The sequence below is a fragment of the Anolis carolinensis genome, chromosome 2, assembly GCF_035594765.1.
Source record: "Anolis carolinensis isolate JA03-04 chromosome 2, rAnoCar3.1.pri, whole genome shotgun sequence".
Classification (NCBI taxonomy): domain Eukaryota; kingdom Metazoa; phylum Chordata; class Lepidosauria; order Squamata; family Dactyloidae; genus Anolis; species Anolis carolinensis.
The window spans coordinates 17,325,032-17,344,509 of NC_085842.1; the positions used below are offsets into that span (position 1 = coordinate 17,325,032).

General features: G+C 46.4%; 1 protein-coding gene across 3 annotated transcripts; it reads right to left on the minus strand.

Moving 5' to 3' along the window:
• Positions 1–1,344: 1,344 nt before the first annotated feature.
• On the minus strand, positions 1,345–10,429 carry LOC134296989 (zinc finger protein 883-like). Of its 3 annotated transcripts, none has more exons than XM_062973270.1 (6): positions 10,275–10,428; positions 7,439–7,953; positions 7,147–7,246; positions 6,624–6,703; positions 6,290–6,410; positions 1,345–3,382 (listed from the first exon to the last, which is right to left on the minus strand). In XM_062973270.1, the coding sequence occupies exons 2-6, from the start codon at positions 7,850–7,852 to the stop codon at positions 2,022–2,024; spliced, it is 2,076 nt and encodes a 691-aa protein (XP_062829340.1). In that variant the 5' UTR covers positions 7,853–7,953; positions 10,275–10,428; the 3' UTR covers positions 1,345–2,021. The 3 variants fall into 3 exon arrangements, with proteins under 3 accessions (XP_062829340.1, XP_062829341.1, XP_062829342.1); XM_062973271.1 differs by lacking the exon at positions 10,275–10,428 and adding an exon at positions 10,227–10,249; XM_062973272.1 differs by lacking the exons at positions 1,345–3,382; positions 6,624–6,703 and having other exon boundaries at positions 10,275–10,429.
• Between the last annotated feature and the right edge of the window lie 9,049 nt (positions 10,430–19,478).

The following is a 19,478-nucleotide window of genomic DNA, read 5'->3' on the forward strand; positions in this document are numbered from 1 at the left end:
TGTTTCATAGAATCAAAGAGTTGGAAGAGACCTCATGGGCGATCCAGTCCAACCCCCTGCTAAGAAGCAGGAAATCGCATTCAAAGCACCCCCAACAGATGGCCATCCAGCCTCTGCTTAAAAGCCTCCAGAGAAGGAACTTCCACCACACTCTGGGGCAGAGAGTTCTACTGCCAAACAGCTCTCACAGTGAGGAATTTCTTCCTAATGTTCAAGTGGAATCTCCTTTGCTGTAGTTTGAAGCCATTGTTCCGCGTCCTAGTCTGCAGGGCAGCAGAAAACAAGCTTGCTCCCTCCCCCCTATGACTTCCCCTCACATATTTGTACATGGCCCTCATCATGTCTCCTCTCAGCCTTCTCTTTTGCAGGCTAAACATGCCCGGCTCTTTAAGCTGCTCCTCATAGGGCTTGTTCTCCAGAAAACAACCTTGCTCCCTCCTAAGTTTCTGCAGGATGTTGTGTGCAGCAACTTTATGCTTGGTGTTCGCACAGCTTTTCCTAAATGTTAGTGTTCGATCTATGGTGACGCCGAGATATTTAGGGTGGGGACAGTGTTCGAGCTCTTGGCCTTCCCTAATAACCTTCAATTTCCTGTTGGCTTCCACGATTACATAGATAAAGCACACACTTGTGTCTTGGCAGGGTTAGGCTTCAGGTGGTTATCTCTGTAGCAGCTGGAGAGATCTTTCAGGGCATTAGTGAGTTGGTTTCCAACTGCTGCAAAGTCTTGCTTTTGTTAGGCCAAGGTCAACAGCACATATAAACCTCTTTGTGAGTGAGGGTTGTGGCTGATGGTTAGTAAAAATGTTAAACAAGGTTGGTGCAAGAATGCTGCCTTGAGGTAGACCATTATTTTGCCAGCCAAAGGGAGCCCCGGGAGACTGGTTGTGGTGCAGCCCGCTTCCCTCCCTCCTTACTTTCTTTCCTTCCTACCCTCCCTCCTTCCTTCCTTCCCTCCCTCTCTTCCTCCAGCTCTTCTTGCTTGCTTCCTTCTTTTCCTCCTTCCTTCCTCGGCCCCATCCTCCCACCGCTCCCTCCTTGCTTCCCTCCATACTTCCTTTCTTCCTTCTCTCCCTCCCTACTTCCTTGCTCCCTTTGTTTCCTTCCTTCCATTCCTTTCTCTCCCTTTCTTCCCCATCCTTCTTTTCTTTTTATACTGGGAAGTATAGCCTGTTTGTGGAGGCTGGAGGCTTCTGTGTGAATGGATACCCGTGCCACATACAGATTTTCACTTATTGTATAGAAGATAGATTTCATAAACGAAAACCCAGTCCCACATACATAGAATTAAATGAGACACAGGGCTGTCAGTCATTAATCAAACCGATACACACACTTCTCATCAAACTTTTAAATTAAATGTATTTTTAATCCTGAATATACATGACAGGAAATAGTTGAAGTAACCAGAATGCATGAATGGATAAAAAACCAGAAATATCTTTCCTTTCGCTCTCAAAAATATTATCACTTATGCTGAATGAGATATTTCATGAAAGAAAAATGATCAGGTTATTATTTCTCCCCAAAACCAAGGCTTTTTAACTCAGTGTTTCTATGACAAAGATTCATGCCCCCTCTGATGTAAAACAAGGGAACGTGCCCTTGCCCCATTTCTTCCATGTGGGTTGAGAATTAAAAAAGAAGGCTTGTATTTCCCCTGCAGCTCTTTCCACACTCTGGTTTTTTTTTTCTACTGTGAGTTGCCTGATGATGAAAAAGGGCTCCTTTCCGATAGAAACTCTTTCTGCAATCAACACAAACAGCTTCTCTCCTGTGTGAATTGCCTTCTGATCAACAACGTCTAACTTCTCAGAGAACTTTTTCCACATTCCAAACATTTAAATGTTTTTTCTCCTGTGTGATTTGCCTGATGACAATTAATGACGTGCTTGTGACTGAAGCTCTTTCCACACACTGAGCATTCAAATGGGCTTTACTCCTGTGTTAATTGCCTGATGACTAATAAGTCTTCCCATTTGACTAAAGCTCTTTTCACACTGCAAACATTTAAGTGGCTTCTATCCTGTGTGAGTTGCCTGATGACGAAGAAGCATGTACTTGCGATTGAAGCTCTTTTCACATTGCAAGCATTGAAATGGCTTTAGTCCTGTGTGAGTTGCCTGATGACGAATAAGGTTTCTCTCTTCACTGAAGCTCATTTCACACTGCAAACACTGAAATGGCTTTACTCCTGTGTGAGTTGCCTGATGACGAATAAGGTTTTTCTTGTGACTGAAGTTCTTTTCACACTGGAAGCATTGAAATGGCTTCTCTCCTGTGTGAGTTGCCTGATGACTAATGAGGCTTCCCTTTAGACTGAAGCTCTTTTCACACTGGAAGCACTGAAATGGCTTTTCGCCTGTGTGAGTTGCCTGATGACTAATAAGGTTTCCCTTTTGACTGAAGCTCTTTGCACACTGCAAGCATTTAAATGGCTTTAGTCCTGTGTGAGTTGCCTGATGACTAATAAGTATGTGCTTGCGACTGAAACTCTTTTCACACTGCAAGCATTTAAATGGCTTTACACCTGTGTGAGATGCCTGATGATAACTAAGGCTTCCCTTTTGACTGAAGCTCTTTTCACACTGCAAGCACTGAAATGGCTTCTCTCCTGTGTGAGTTGCCTGATGACGAATAAGGACATGCTTGTGACTGAAGCTCTTTTCACACTGCAAGCATTGAAACGGCTTCTCGCCTGTGTGAGTTGCCTGATGACGAATAAGATTTCTTTTTTCACTGAAGCTCATTTCACACTGCAAACATTGAAATGGCTTCTCTCCTGTGTGAGTTGCCTGATGACAAATCAGGTTTCTCTTGCGACTGAAGCTCTTTTCACACTGCAAGCATTTAAATGCCTTCTCTCCTGTGTGAGTTGTTTGATGACTAATAAAGCTTGTCTTTTCACTGAAGCTCTTTTCACACTGCAAGCATTGAAATGGTTTTACTTCTGTGTGCATTGCCCGATGACGAATAAGGACATGCTTGTGACTGAAGCTCTTTTCACACTGCAAGCATTTAAATGGCTTTTCCCCTGTGTGAGTTGTCTGATGACTAATAAGGTTTCTTTTTCGACTAAAGCTCTTTTCACACTGCAAGCATTTAAATGGCTTCTCTCCTGTGTGAACTGCCCTGTGATGAACAAGGCTTACCTTCTGAGAGAAACTTTTTCCACATTCCAAGCATTTAAATGGCTTTTCTCCTGTGTGGTTTCTCTGATGGATAACAAGGTGTGCCTTCTGATGGAAGTTCTTTCCACACTCCAAGCATTTAAATGGTTTATCCCTTGTGTGAGTTTCTTGAGAAAAGGTGAGCGCTTCCTTCCTATTGAAATTCATTCCATCTTCCAAATATTTAAATGATGTCTCCTCTATTGACATGGCTTGAGAACAAGGGAAAGGTGCCCATGTGTTGAAAAGAAAAGATTATATTAAAGTTTAAAAGTATACAAATAATAAAAGTGCAATTAGTCGAGACAACCCTTTCCCACAGCCCTATCCAACATTGGCTGTTGTTTTTACTCTAAATATTACACCAGGATATAAGTCTCAAAGTAAATTATAATGCAACCAGGGATGTGGAAAATAGAGCGCTTTTCTTTAGCCCTGGCTTCTGTGGTGTCCCCTGTACTTCTGGCACAAGAAAGGTGAAAACCCTTGATCTGCCTGATGCCGCCAAGGTAGGTGAACTTAACCTCATGGCATCAGGCAGCAGAACAAACATCAGCATTCAAATTAGAAGCCAGAATAAAGTTGCCATTTTTTAAAAGGACTGAATGAAGTTGCACAAAGCTGGAGTTTGACATTCTGTCTCTGTTTTATCACTCCTTGTATTATAGATTAAATGTTATTTCTCCCATTTCAACCAAGTCCTTTTTAAAACACTGTTGATTTGCTTTACTATAGAATTAGTAGAGGCATGAGGCAAAACCTATTTTATATTATTAACCTCACAAGTGTGGACTAGTATTTATTGTATTATTTTGTGTGTATGAAGAAATCAATCACATAAATCAAAGTATGTATGTGTAGACTGCAAAGGCTCCTAAATGGTTTGATAGAACTGGATCAAACTTGGTACATAAACCCTTCATGGACCGACTTAAAATACTGCTCACATTTAATTTAAAGAATCTCTCCTCTTGGAGATTTGGCCCCAAAGACTAAAATAGGTGTATAAATAGAGGGAGAAAGGGGGTGCATGCACGTAGATTGACTTCACTTCAATGCTTGGCGTGTTCAACCCCACCTTCTACTGGAGGCTGCACAGCATGGGCGGGAACGAACCTGACTAAGTAACTGAATTCTCACTGGAGAGTCGAAGGGGCCAAAAATCCTAGTTTGGACATCAACATGGGATATTGCACCTCACTGGAAAAGATAATCATGTTCTGCAAAGTGGAAAGCAGTAGGAAAAGAGAAAGGCTGAATTACGGTGGTTTGAGCCACTCAAGGAAACCTGCTTTTGTGACAGCCTGCTTTTGGTAATTTTGGTTGATGGCGTACAGAGGGACACAGACAGATGTGGAGAATGTGTCCCTATTGACTCCAATGAGCAGTTCCTAATACCATTGAAGATGGTATCCTTCCTTTGTAGATGGGAATTGGAAACGTTTTACAGTGGTTCTGTTCCTTCTTGGAGAAGCAAACCCAGAAAGTAATGATGCGGGATTCCTGTTTGATCCATTGCCCATTGCCTGTGGGATCCCCTGGGCATCTGTTTTGTCTATTAATTAACAGATATGGGAGAGCTCATCCAGAGATTTGGAGTGCGGTGCCTCTATATGCAGATGACACCAAGCTCTACTCCTCCTTTCCAACTAAACCAATGTCTCTCACCCGTAATGGGCTGGAGGGGAGGGGCAAATTGAAACTTAATCCGGAGTAGACAGAGGTGCTACAAGTCGGTCAGAAGGCAGGTAAGGGAACAGAGATTCAGCCTGTGATGGATGGGGTTACATTACCACTGAAAGCACAGTTCCGCAGTTTGGGCGGGTACTCCTTGGACTTGGCATGTAATCATGGCCAGGAGTGCCTTGCACAATATTTGCACCTACTGCACCGGTTCCTTGAGATGCCAAATCTGCCCCTAGTGTTACATGTCTGTTATATCCCATCTGCATTATCATAACACACTCTGCCTGGGGCAACGTTTGAAGATTTTTCAAAGCTTTGGCTGGTACGAAAAACTACAGTCAGACTGTTAACTAGGGCTTGTTACAGAGCGCACACAAGTCATTATTGGACTTTATATTGGGCTACCTTGTACCAAGTTCAGAAATTTCAGTTGTTTCAAAATACGGCAGCCTCTTTGGTTACAGGAACATCCAGGAGTGAACATATTACACATATCCTAAAGTTGCTCCACTGGCTACCAATTAGTTTCCAGGCAAAGTACAAAGTGTTGGTTTTGACCTTTAAAGCCCTACCTGGTTTGGCTCCATGTTTGGTTTGAGGTTACTTACAGGAATGCCTTCTCCCGTACAATCAGCCCCAAACACATAGGTCCTCTGGGGGGCATCTGTTCCAACCTGCCAGAACCAGACTGGCATCCGCCATCCAGAGGGCCTTTTCATCGGCCACCCCAAGACTGTGGAATTATCTGCCAGTAGAGCTCCAACAGCTAGATCAGCTGTTTGAATTTAACACACAAGTGAAGACCTATCTCTTCCAGACGACCCAACCAGACAGTTCTAATGATGAATTTTAAACTTCAACTCTATGGCTAGTTTTTGTTTTGTGTTTAAATAGGTGTATTTTACGGAGTGTTTTTAAATGATTATGTGTTTTAGCAATGTTGTAACTGACCTCAAGCTGTGAGGAGAGGCAGGTAAGAAATACAATAATAATAATAATAATAATAATAATAATAATAATAATAATAATAATAATATTATTTATGGCCTCGGTTCCACTGCTGCCAGTTTTTTCCAGATACAATTCAAATTGCTGGTTATGACCTATAAAGACTTAAATGGCTCAGGTCCAGTCTGTTTGATTGATTCTATCTCCTTGTACAAACCTACCTGGTGCTAGAATCCTCAAGAGAAGCCCTTCTCTTACTCTCACCAACATGACAAGCATGGTTGGTGGATGGCAAATGACCATCGCCTAAAATTCATCTAATGTGGCAACTCCACCGAAGTGCCAATTGTCTTCTTGGGCTGGCCCCTATATGGATATGGAATGAGCTTGTTTTCTATGGCTTCAGAGGAAGAGATCTGAAACACTGGATAGTTCTGAGAATTTGTAAACTGATTTGGTTAACTACAAGCATAATGGAGCTTTACCCAGAGATGACACAATCCCTAAATTCTCCTCCATGATTTCCTGGTGCAAGGCTTTTTGGCTTGGATCCATGAGGGCCCACTCCTCCTCTGAGAAATCCACAGACACATCTTCAAAAGTCACCTGAAGATTAAAAAAAAGTTATCTTCAAGGAGAAAATGCCAACTAAGTCAGAAAAAACAGGCCATTTATTATTTACGTCTTTGAATCAGTCATTCATAGAAAACATCTTGGATTGAAGGAATGTAGAAGGAAGAGGTTCATTTAGAGGCAGGGCAATAGTCAAGGGACAAGGAGACTCGTCTTCCCCTCCCCTCCAGGGATCCTGCTGCCTACCTGATCTGGTCCCGCAGAATCTCTTCTTAGAAGAGAATCATGAAAAGTTGTGCTACTATCAATTCCCCATGTTTCACTGCCTGTGAAAGAGAGGAAAGACATCAGGGAGGGTGAGACCCTTTTCCAGGCTGCCCCACAGTTCCTTCCCTCAGAAGCCTGCCACTCTCTCCTTATCCCATGACCCTCTTTGAAACTCCCTCCCTGGATTCGGGTCCCAGGTCTTTAATGTGAACTATTCTGTTTTATGGGGGTGTTTGTAGCCTAATCCCAGGAAATGTAGAGGGTTGACTGTATTAGTGCCAATGTAGCCAAGAGCACATTCACCACCATAAACATCCAGAGAGAAGCAAAGGAATCAGGTAACCTTGAAAGTGGCACAAATAAGTATTTTATAGAAATGTCTCCTGTCAGCAGCATTCTTAATTTCCCAGACACCCCAATTTTTTCAATTCACACAGCTCAGACATTTCAGGTCTACTCAAGAGGAGGTGAGCAAGCAAGAAGGACCACCACCATCTCTTACCAAGTATTATATATTCTCCATTTCCAATGTGGGCAATGCACATGGTGTCTGAAGAATATTCCTCCACCTGACTGGTCTCGTCTGCAAATGATTCCTGCACCTGAACAAGCAGCACAGATCACAAAGAAAAAGAAAGATTAGAAAAAGAGGGAGGACTCTCTTTCTGCAACCTGTTCCAGACCGTTTGGATTATGGTTGGAACCACAGCTTCTATTTCTATGTCTGATTTTCTTCATTCTGTATAATAATCTGTATAATAAACTACAAGATCAAGCCCTCCCCTCTCTCTCACCTGTGGCTTCTCCTGCTTCCTCTCCTCTTCCTGACTCAGGAGGAATCCTTCAGCCAAAGCCACGGCCTGGGAACTGGTCTCTGCCCCACATTCCCTCACCCAGAGCTCCATCTCCACAGGAAGGACGGCCAGGAACTGCTCCAGGAGCACCAGGTCCAACATCTCCGCCTTGGAGTGTCGCTCTGGCTTCAGCCACAGGCGGCAGAGAGAGTGAAGGCGGCTGCAAACCTCTCGAGGTCCTAAAGTCTCCTCATAGCGGAAATGCTGGAAGTGCTGGTGCTGAAGGTCTGAATGGAAAAGACTTCTCTCCTGGTCTTTCCTCCAAGAGTCCTCCCAGAATGCTCTGTTGTTCTCTGCCTCAACAACAGAAGAAAATACTTCTAACTTGGTGGCAGCTGGCTCTTGCCCTTCCATCTTTATTCTGCGCTTCTAGGCTGCCTCCAAACTAGATGATGATACATCCACCTCTTCTCTCAAATGACATTCAAAGTGGAAAGACGGAGAATTGGTGGGGCCTGCAAATAAAACAAGACGAATGAACTCATGGGAATACTCTTGAGTAGCGTTTCTCAATCTGGGAGTCAGGACCCCTAAGGGGGGTCATGAGGGGGTTTCAGAGGGGTCAGAAAGGAAAGTAATTTCTGTTGGCCATGGGGTTTCTGTGTGGGAAGTTTGGCCCAATTTGATCATTGGTGGGGTTCAAGGGGCTCTTCAACTGTAGATGAACTATAAATACCAACAACTACAACTCCCAAATGTCAAGGTTTATTTTCAAACTCCACCGGTGTTCAAATTTGGGCCTATTATTTGTGCCAAGTTTGGTTCAGATCCCTCATTGTTTTGAGTCCACAGTGCTCTCTGGATGTAGGTGAACTACAACTCCAAAACTCAAAGCCAATGCCCACCAAGCCCTTCCAGTATTTCCTGTTGGTGATGGGAGTTCTGCGTGCCAAGTTTGGTTCAATTCCATCGTTGGTGGAGTTTCTAATGCTCTTTGATTGTAGGTGAACTATAAATCCCAGCAACTACAACTTCCAGATGACAAAATCCTTACGCCCTCCAACCGTACCAGTACAGTGTTCCCTCACTACTTCGCAGTTCACTTTTCGCGGATTCGCTGTTTCGCGGTTTTTCAACAAACTCTAAAAGACTATTTTAAATCATAAAAAATTACAAGTTACAGCCTAAGGTAGAGGGAAAGGAGAAGCCAAAGGGAGAGAAAAGGTGCCCAAGCAGCAATGGGAGGAGAGGGAGGCGATTTATCAACACACAATTGGTTGATAAAGACTTAAAATAGTATATAACTACTAAAATAATGTATGAATATTAAAATAAATATAGTGTCCCTAATTCGCAGATTTTCACTTATTGCGGGTGGTCCTGGAACTTAACCCCAGTGATAAGTGAGCGAACACTGTATTCAAATTTGGACGTGTCGGGTATTTGTGCCAAATTTAATCCAGTGAATGAAAACATATCCTGCATATCAGAGATTAATATTACAATTCATAACAGTAGCAAAATGACAGTTATGAAATAGCAATGAAGATAATGTTATGATTGGGGGTCACCACAACTTTTTTTTTCGTGTCAGGAGCAACTTGAGTCATTTCTGGAGTGAGAGAATTGGCCGTTTATTTATTTCGTGTCAAAAGCATTGCATGATAAATACATTTTAAAAATGATTAAAAAAGGAAATCACAAGCAACTAAATAGTTTTAGACCAAAAGCGGACAACAGCAATCATATTGTCCGTAGCCTTAAACAACTCCTCCTCCGTACATGAGGCAGGGCATTGTGGGCAAGCATAAATATGTGGAGTTGTTTGTTCTGTTCCACAGTTACACAAGGTGGAGGATTCCTCCAGGTAGTGCCACCTTGCCAAGTTGTCTTTAGATCTGCCCACTCCACTTCGGAGTCTGTTTAAGGACTTCCAAGTTGCCCATTCTTGGTTTGCCCCGGGATGAAGACCCTCATGGGGGGCCATCCCGGTAGAATTGCCTGGTTTAGCTGCCCAGAGGGACAACCTTGCTGTTGCTGGGGGAACATCAAGAGGAGTGGTGGTTCTCATGAAGCCCTTCCTTGATTTGAGTCTACTGGGAGGAGGCTGATAGTCATGCAGTGGATGGCTTTCACAATGTTTAACCTTATTTCTCTCGCAGTTAGCAGAGAATTGGACGTCTGCAAGGACGTTGCCCAGGGGACGCCTGGATGTTTTTGATGTTGGAGCTGGAGCTGATAGAGGGAGCTCATCCACGCTCACCCTGGGTGGGATTCGAACCTGGCAGCCTTCAGGTCCGCAACCCAACCTTCAAGTCACAAGGCTTTAAACCACTACGCCACCGGAGGCTCCTATCACCACAACATGAGGAACTGTATTAAGGGGTGGCGGCGTTAGGAAGGTTGAGCACCACTGCTCTTGAGGAAGGACCACCTTTAGCCACGGATGTTGAATAAATGACTGGCTTCTGGATTGAAAGAGAAACGATTCAGAGAGATCCTCTCCTTCCCAAAGGCCAAGACCATCACCCTTTGCTCTCTCTCCTCCCCTGTAAATCCCTCCCCGTCCCTTTCCAGACAGGCCCTCAGCAGGCCCCACAGCTCCCACGGAAGGAGGAGGAGGAGGAGGAGAGAAGGGCAGGGAGAGAGGCCTGGCCCGCCTCAGGGGCCTCCGGAGCCCTTTCCCCCTCCGAGTGCCCCCTTCCCGGCCTCTGCCGCCTGAGCCCGCCTGGCGGAGGCCCCGTTCCCTCTGCCTCACGGAGAGGCCCCGGCCCAGCACCACACTCACGGACACACGCAAACACGGGCAAGGAAGGAAGGAAGGGCCCATTTTTACCTCAGAGGAGCCCGCGCGGGGAGGGGGGCCTTCCTCCTCAGGGGAGCCCGAGGGGAGGGGCGGCGCTCCCTCTGTCGCCACGGCAACGCCAGGGAAACCAGGAAGAAGGCTTCCCCTCCCTCCTCCCCTCGCGAAGCCCTCCAGACCTCTCTAGGAACAGCCGCGCCTGCCACTAGCCGGAAATGCTTGTGCTTTCTTCTTCCCCTCTAGGAATGCCTCTCGGTCGTTTTAACCCATAAGAGGAAGGCATTGGAAGGAGTCAAGTCGAAGCCCTCCATCACTCCTCACTCTCTCTCTCTCTAATAAAATCCTGTTCTAGAGGCATTTATATTACTTGATTAACTGGACGTTTATTTAGAGCTGGAATGCAAGTGAATGGCTAGAAGTTTCTGAAGGTGCATCGGAACTGTAGAATTAATGTAGTTTGACACTACAGTAGAGTCTCACTTATCCAACATAAACGGGCTGGCAGAATGTTGGATAAGCGAATATGTTGGATAATAAGGAGGCATTAAGGAAAAGCCTGTTAAACATCAAATTAGGTAAGGTAAAGGTTTCCCCTGACGTTAAGTACAGTCGTGACCGACTCTGGGGGTTGGTGCTCATCTCCCTTTTTAAGCCGAAGAGCCGGCATTGTCCATAGACACCTCCAAGGTCATGTGGCTGGCATGACTGCATGGAGCGCCGTTACCTTCCCGCCAGAGCGGTACTTATTGATCTACTCACATTGGCATGTTTTCGAACTGCTAGGTTGGCAGGAGCTGGGGCTAACAGCGGCCGCTCATTCTGATGACCATCACCCCAGCTTTCAAATTGATTTAAAAACGCAGCGGAGAGTTCCACCGGTCACCCACCAAAAGAACGGAGCGGGACCGCAACAGACTATTATTAAAAGACCTTTTTTCCTTCATTTTCCTCTTCCCTGAACTATGTAACAAATCCCCCCAATAAAAGTAACACTTATTTTAACAGTAACACTCTCTATCTGGTTATTTTGTATCTCCCTCTGACTCCTTCCTTTGCATGCAGTTTCTCTCCCTCTCGTCCCTTTAACTCCGGATGAGATTTCTCGGCCATAGATTAACATGGGGGACGATACAAATTGGCTCATATCTCTATCAAAATTACCCCTAGAACGCTCCTCTTTTAGACCTAACCCTTTCTAAGGCTCCTGACTCGAAGACAACCAGCAGAACCGGAATCGGTCCAGTTTTCGGCACCTCAACAGCTGACTGTCAAACGGGACCGACGGCACCTTTCAAGCCAAGCTGCTGCTTTATCCCGGGTTTTCCTCTCCCCGCGACTCGCGGAATGGTTTTCCCTAGCCCCTTTCTGTGTACTGGGGATGGGGGATCGCTCTCTCGCGGGGGAGGCATAGTTCTCCAAGGACCCTCACCCTCTACAGCTGCCAGGAGGTGACGGACGGGTGCCCTCCACGTTTCATTCATACATTTCATGACTTTATGAAGGAGAAGAACACTCTTCCCCAGACCTACCCCTGGATTTATGAAATCTTATACTTCCAAAGACTGCAACCCACATGTGCCCCTTCCCATGCCATCTCTATGAATTCCTTATGAACTCTTTTTCCTCATGTATTTGTGAATTTCCATATTCTATGTACTTGGACACTCTCATGACTCACTGTTGTATGAATTTCCATATCGGGTTCCCCAGATGTTGTGAACTTCGTCCTTATCAAATGTTTCCTATTGCTTATATCATTCATGATTCCCCTTTATGCAATGTCACCCACCTTTATAGGATTCTCCTTTATTTCTTTGAAACCTATCTATCTGCCTATATGTATTTATACTCTTTGGGATCCCTGGAAAATATGTATTCTTCCCAGCAGGGTTTATGTTCCAACTTTATTTTTATTTTCATTTTATCCCATATAATTGTCAAATCATGAAATCAAATGGGAAATATTATGACCCCAACGTGAACCTTAGTCCCATGACCCAGACCTCCCCTTCCCAAAAACAAAAGGATAATCTGCCACAGTTTAATCCAATCTCATTCCGATCGCATGGACAATATAGGGCGAGCCACCAAATTCCTAAAGGTGACTCACCCCCAGGGCAAACCTTGTCATATCCCAGGCCAGGACGCCGCAGGAAGGCACCCTGTGGGGCTGTCAATGACGGCTCATCAACAACCATCACCACTTCCCGTCTGATGCCCCAAAAGACATATCTAAAATCTGTGAACGTGACAGGACCCCGGACATCCTTGATGGGTGTCATAAATTCCTTTAGAAATTGGCTGGGCCAGAATTAATCCGATGTTTCCTGTCCGGTCACCTCATTGTTTCAATAGCTCCCGCCTCCTCCTCTCTGATTGGCCCGAGGGAGGACAAAAAACGGCTCCCCATTGGGCCAGCAGAGCAAGGCGGGAAACGAAAGCCCGCCTCGTTCCAACTCTCAGCCTATCCGCGATCAGATGGGCAGGGAAGCGGGGCGGGAAATTCAAAGGGCTGTCAGACCAAAACATTGTATAAATATGACTTTATTTGAAACATATGTTACGCTAGTAGATTGAATGATCGCTATTAGCGTCCTCTTCAGCTGAATTGCTCAATAAAACCTCCTTGGCGGATTTTCCTTCAACTTGGCGGACCTTCTTCATTCCAGGCTTCAGGTTGTATTGCGGCTTATATTCTTCTTTTGGCTTCGCCAAGGTCCGTTCCCTCAGGACCGGATCGGCTTCCTTCTAAAGGGGCCCGATCCCCCAAACGCGGTCGATAACAATTCCGCTCCAGGGATTTGAACCTGGGACCTTTCGATCTGCAAGTTCAGCAGCTCAGCGCTTTAACACACCGCGCCGCCACCACTTATCCACCACTTATCCAACATAAATGGGCTGGCAGAATGTTGGATAAGCGAATATGTTGGATAATAAGGAGGCATTAAGGAAAAGCCTATTAAACATCAAATTAGGTTATGATTTTACAAATTAAGCACCAAAACATCATGTTATATAACAAATTTGACAGAAAAAGTAGTTCAATGCACAGTAATGCTATGTAGTAATTACTGTATTTATGAATTTAGCACCAAAATATCACAATGTATTGAAAACATTGACTACAAAAATGCGTTGGATAATCCAGAACGTTGGATAAGCGAGACTCTACTGTACTTTAATGGCCATGACTCAATGCTATGGAATCATGGAAATGTAGTTTGGTGAAGCACTAGTACTACTTGGCAGAGAAGATGCAAGATCTTATAATACCACAACTCCCATGATTCCATATCACTGAGCCATGGCTGTTCAAGTGATATGAACCTGCATTGATTCTACAGTGTAGAGGCACCCTGAGAGATTTAAGAGGCAATTATCCAGATACTGACTGCAATGGTTCTGTAGAAAGGGGTTCATGTAGAGAAGCTTTGTCCCTCCAGATATTTGGGGTTTCAGCTCCCCAAAGTCTATCCATTATGGGCAATGGAAGCTATTGTCAAAGATGTAGTTCAAAACATCTGGTCTGGAACATGTTCTTGGAATAATTTCAATCTTTGTTTTCTCATGGATGCAAAAGAAAAACCGTGCCATGTGATACAACTTCAGCCAAAGATCCAGGATTGCCGGAACTTAAAGTGCTTGAGTTCAGTGCTGGAAACATCTTTTGCAGATAAAGAGTTTTGAAAAGTTGTTTTTGAATGCTAGTCCCCAGAATCTTCCAACACTCCTGGTCATTTAAGTGCTGGATCTATAGATGTTTGTAAAGGAACCAACTAAAGAAGCTGCTTCGCTCTGAAAATCTGGAGCACAATGCAGAATGTCAGCACTGTTTCATGAGCTCTTTGTGTTCTTGCTTTGCCTATTCTTTAATGTACATACTTTCTGCTTTTAACCATAGCAGATATCAGCTTGCAGGACTGAGGCCAAAACTTTTGTGTGTGAATTTTGCACTTCTATTGTGCTAAGAACCTAGACATATCCAGTTGGCTAGCAGACAAAGTCCAACACCACTTGTTTTTGGATTAGCTGTGTGAAGGCTTATGGTATACATGAGGGATTTCAAATAAAGGTTCAAGATAATGGTGTCAAAAAAAAAAAAAGAGGTAGGCATTGGAAGCAAGAAAGTCAAAGCCCTCCATCACTCCTCACTCTCTCTGTTTCTATCTCTAATAAACGTATCAATCTATGTATGTTTGGATGCATTTTCCAAGGTGGCTCCAGCCTCCATCTATGGCAGACATCCTCAGAGGTTGTGAGGTTGGTTGTAAACTAGGCAAGTGGGGTTTATATATCTGTGGGATGATGTCCAGGGTAGGAGAAAGAACTCTTGTCTGTTTAAGGCAATTGTGACTGTCAGGGAAGATCATGAGGGACCTTGTCAAAGGCCTTATTGAAACCAAGATAGGCTACATCCGCAATATTCCCTGCATCTACCAAGCCTGTAACTTTATCGAAAAGATATAAGATTCGTCTGGCATGACTTGTTTTTGAGACACCCATGTTGACTTGTAGTGATCACAGCGTTCTTTTCTACTTGATGGCCTCCTTAATGATCTGCTCCTGAATCTTTTCTGGTATTGATGTCAGGCTGACTGGATGGTAATTTTTTGGATCCCCCCCTTTCCCCTTCTTGAAGATAGGGACAATTGCCCTCCTCCAGTCTGCTTGGACTCCTCCTGCTTTCCAAGAATTCTCAAAATTATTGCCAGTTGTTCTGAAATGACTTACGCTGGTTCCCTCAATACCTGGATGTAGTCCATCTGCCCCTGGAGACTTGAATTTGTTTAGAGTAGCCAGGTAGGCTATTTCTTGACCTATTTTGGGATGCATGCCCCCTATTGCCTCGTCCACCCCATACTGCATTCTGTTTTCCACCCACTCCATGTGGCCAACTCAATGGGACACAGAAGTTGGGTGGAGCTGTAGGTTTAGAGCCAAATTTCTGACTGAGATAAATCTATGCCAAACTAAGTCCTCACTCTGTGTTATATAAGTTCAAGTCATTTCCATATCGTGCCAAGTCCATCACAAGATTTTTAAGGCAATATTTGTTCAGAGTTGTTTGCCATGGCTGTCTTCCGAGGCTGAGAGTGTGGCTCATCCAAGGTCAACCAGTGGGTTTTGATAACCAGCCAGAATCCAAGGACCATCTGGAGGAAGAAGGCAAGGGAGCTGACTTGCTGACACTCTGGCTCCTGGCTGCTGCCCTTTGCCTCCCCCCCCCTGCCTTCCCAGTGTTTGGGGAGTGGATTTAAGGAGAAAGGAGACTCTGGAACTCCAAGGACCATCTGGAGGAAGAAGGCAAGGGAGCTGACTTGCTGACACTCTGGCTCCTGGCTGCTGCCCTTTGCCTCCCCCCCCCCCCCCCCCGCCTTCCCAGCGTTTGGGGAGTGGATTTAAGGAGAGAGGAGATTTTGGAACTCCAAGGACCATCTGGAGGGATAGCACCAACAAACAAATGCCAGCAAGCTGCAGTGGTTCTGAATGTCCTCTCTTCCTGTTCCCCTCTTCTGACTTCACATTATAATAACCAAGGCTATACCTGTACTGGGAGTCTGTCTAACTGAGTTTCACTCCTTGTTTATATATTGCTGCTATAACAACTTTTAAATACTTTTATAACATCTATTACGTGCTGTGAAGCCTAGTCCTCCTGATTAACTTACCAAATTTATCATCCTTAATTGGTCCCGCCTGGCACATTATAAAACCATAGTGCACCATATTGAATTAGTTCACCACTGCCTGCTTGCACCTTAGTTAACTTAGACCCGTATACCTATGCTGCTCTTGCACCCTCTGCGCTTTGCAACTGCATTTGCACTTTGTATTGTTGGAGGAGGGTGGGGGAGGCTGGAGGGTTATGGGGACTGCAGGGTGGGGGAAGGGAACGGGTGTGTAAGGATGCCAATCTATAACAGGAAACTAGTAAACCAGATAACATCATTTGGACCAGGGGAAGAGAAGGAGAGAGGACAGCTGGATAGGGGAGGAGGGTGTTCCGATGGATGGGGAGCCTCTATAGAGGTGGTGTCTGGGAGGGGGAGATACGGGAAAGGGAGACCAAATCATTCAATTCGGCCTAGGGTTTTTGGTAGGACGTTAATAGTTCCAAAACGGTCTCCTGACGTAGCTAACCTGGGTAGCCAGGATGGCGGTCCCTCCAGGTTAAAGGTGGTGCTGTTTAATGCCAGGTCAGTGAACGGGAAAACATCTTTCATCCAAGACCTCATCTTGGATGAGCATGTAGACCTGGCATGTATTACAGAGACCTGGCTGGACGAGATGGGAGGAGTTAATCTCACCCAGCTCTGCCCGCCGGGTTATTCCGTACAGCACCAGCCGAGATCTGGAGGGAGGGGAGGTGGGATCGCGGTGGTCTATAAGGATTCCATCCCCCTGACCAGGTGCCCTGTCCCACAGTCGACCATGTTTGAATGTGTCCACCTGAGGGTGGGAGACCGGGACAGATTAGGGATTCTGTTAGTGTACCGACCACCCCGCTGCACTACAGTCTCCCTGCCTGAGCTAGCTGAGGTGGTCTCAGGCCTGGCGTTGGAGTCCCGGCGGCTCATAGTGCTGGGGGACTTCAATGTCCATGCCGAGACTAACCTTTCAGGTGCGGCTCAGGACTTCATGGCCGCCATGGCAACCATGGGGCTGTCCCAACTCGTATCTGGTCCCACCCACAGTGCGGGACACACACTAGACCTGGTCTTCTGTCAGGGATGGGAGGAAGGTGGCGGTGTGGAGGAGCTCACCATCGCTCCTTTGCCATGGACCGACCATCACCTGATCAGGTTTAGACTTACTGCGCCCCCCAACCTCTGCAGGGGTGGTGGACCTAAAATGGTCCACCCCAGGAGACTTATGGATCCAGAAGGATTCCTGACGGCTCTTGGGGAATTTCCCGCCTCCTCGGCAGGTGATCCTGTTGATGCTCTGGTCTCTCTCTGGAATGGAGAGATCACTAGGGCAATAGACATGATCGCTCCGGAGCGTCCCCTCTCGAGTAACCGAGCTAAACCAGCTCCTTGGTTTACTGAGGAGCTGGCAGCGATGAAGCGAAAGAAGAGGGAACTAGAGTGCGTGTGGCGATCAGGGTATAACGAGTCAGACCGAACACGGCTAGGCTCCTATCTTAGGGCATATGCCGCGGCAATCAAAGCTGCAAGGAGAGTCCACCTTGCGACCAACATTGCGTCCGCACAGAACCGTCCGGCGGCGCTGTTCCGTGTCATCAGAGGGTTGTTAACTCCCACCAATCAAGGTGGGAGCCCTGATAACTCGGCAGCCCGCTGTGAAGCATTTGCTCGGTTTCTTTGCGGACAAAGTCGCTCTGATCCGTTCCGACTTTGACACCATATTAACGGCAGTCTCTGAGGATGTAACGAGTGCACCTGCTTGTCCAGTTTTGTTGGATTCATTTCAATTGGTTGAGCTCGAGGATGTGGACAAGATCCTTGGAGAGGCGAGACCGACCACATGCATCCTGGACCCCTGCCCATCCTGGCTGGTGAGAGAAGCCAGAGGGGGTTTGGCCGAGTGGGTGAAGGTGGTGGTGAATGCCTCCCTTCGGGAGGGCAAGTTTCCAGCGAGCCTAAAAATGGCTGTGATCAAGCCGCTGTTGAAAAAGCCATCATTGGATCCCACTCAATTCGGAAACTTTCGGCCTATTTCCAATCTCCCCTATTTGGGCAAGGTCTTGGAACATGTGGTTGCTTTGCAGCTCCAGGGATTCTTGGTTGACACTGATTTTCTGGATCCGGCGCAGTCTGGCTTCAGGCCGGGGCATGGTACCGAGACAGCCTTGGTCGCCTTAGTCGATGATCTTCGCCGGGAATTGGACAGGGGGAGTGTGTCCCTGCTGGTTCTGCTGGACCTCTCAGCGGCCTTCGATACCGTCGATCACGGTATCCTTCTGGGACGCCTTGCGGGAATGGGACTTGGAGGTACTGTCCTGCAGTGGCTCCACTCATTCCTGGAGGGCCGGTCCCAGATGGTGTCATTGGGGGACGCCTGCTCGGCCCCACAACCGTTGACTTGTGGGGTCCCACAGGGCTCTGTATTGTCTCCCATGTTGTTTAACATCTACATGAAGCCGCTGGGAGAGATCATCAGGATTTTCGGGGTCCAGTGTCATCTGTACGCAGATGATGTCCAGCTCTGTCACTCCTTCCCACCTGTCACTAAGGAGGCTGTTCAGGTCCTGAACCGGTGCTTGGCCGCTGTGTCGGACTGGATGAGGGCCAACAAATTGAAATTGAATCCAGACAAGACAGAGGTCCTCCTGGTCAGTCGGAAGGCCGAACAGGGTATAGGGTTACAGCCTGTGCTGGATGGGATCACACTCCCCCTGAAGGCGCAGGTGCGCAGTCTGGGGGTGATCCTGGACTCATCGTTGAGCCTGGAGCCCCAGGTCTCAGTGGTGGCCAGGGGAGCCTTCGCACAATTAAAACTTGTGCACCAGCTGCGACCGTACCTTGGGAAGCCAGACTTGGCCACGGTGGTCCACGCCCTTGTTACATCCCGTTTAAACTACTGCAACGCACTCTACGCGGGGCTGCCTTTGAAGACTGTTCGGAAGCTTCAGTTAGTCCAACGGGAGGCTGCCAGGTTAATAACTGGAGCGGCGTACAGGGAGCGTACCACTCCTCTGTTACGTCAGCTCCACTGGCTGCCGATTAGCTACTGAGCACAATTCAAGGTGCTGGCTTTAGCCTATAAAGCTCTAAACGGTTCCGGCCCAGCTTATCTGTCCGAACGTGTCTCCCGCTATGACCCACCTCGAAGCTTAAGATCGTCGGATGAGGCCCTGCTCGCGGTCCCGTCAGCCTCACAGGTGCGGCTGGCGGGGACGAGAGACAGGGCCTTTTCAGTAGTGGCTCCCCGCCTATGGAACGCCCTCCCCATTGAAATCAGGCAGGCTCCCTCCCTCCTATCCTTCCGTAGGAAGGTAAAAACTTGGTTGTTGGGCCAGGCTTTCGAATAAGAATCAGCAGCATTAATTACTATTATGTATGCTGGAACACAACTGACAGACCCAGTCTTTTAAACTTGTACACGCCTATCTATATTTTATAAATGCATTTTATGAATGTTTATGTAAGTTAATTTTTAACTGATTTATAGTGTATTGTACTGTTTTTATATGTCTGTTTTATTGTAAGCCGCCCTGAGTCCCCTGTTGGGTGAGAAGGGCGGGATATAAATATTGTAATAATAAATAAATAA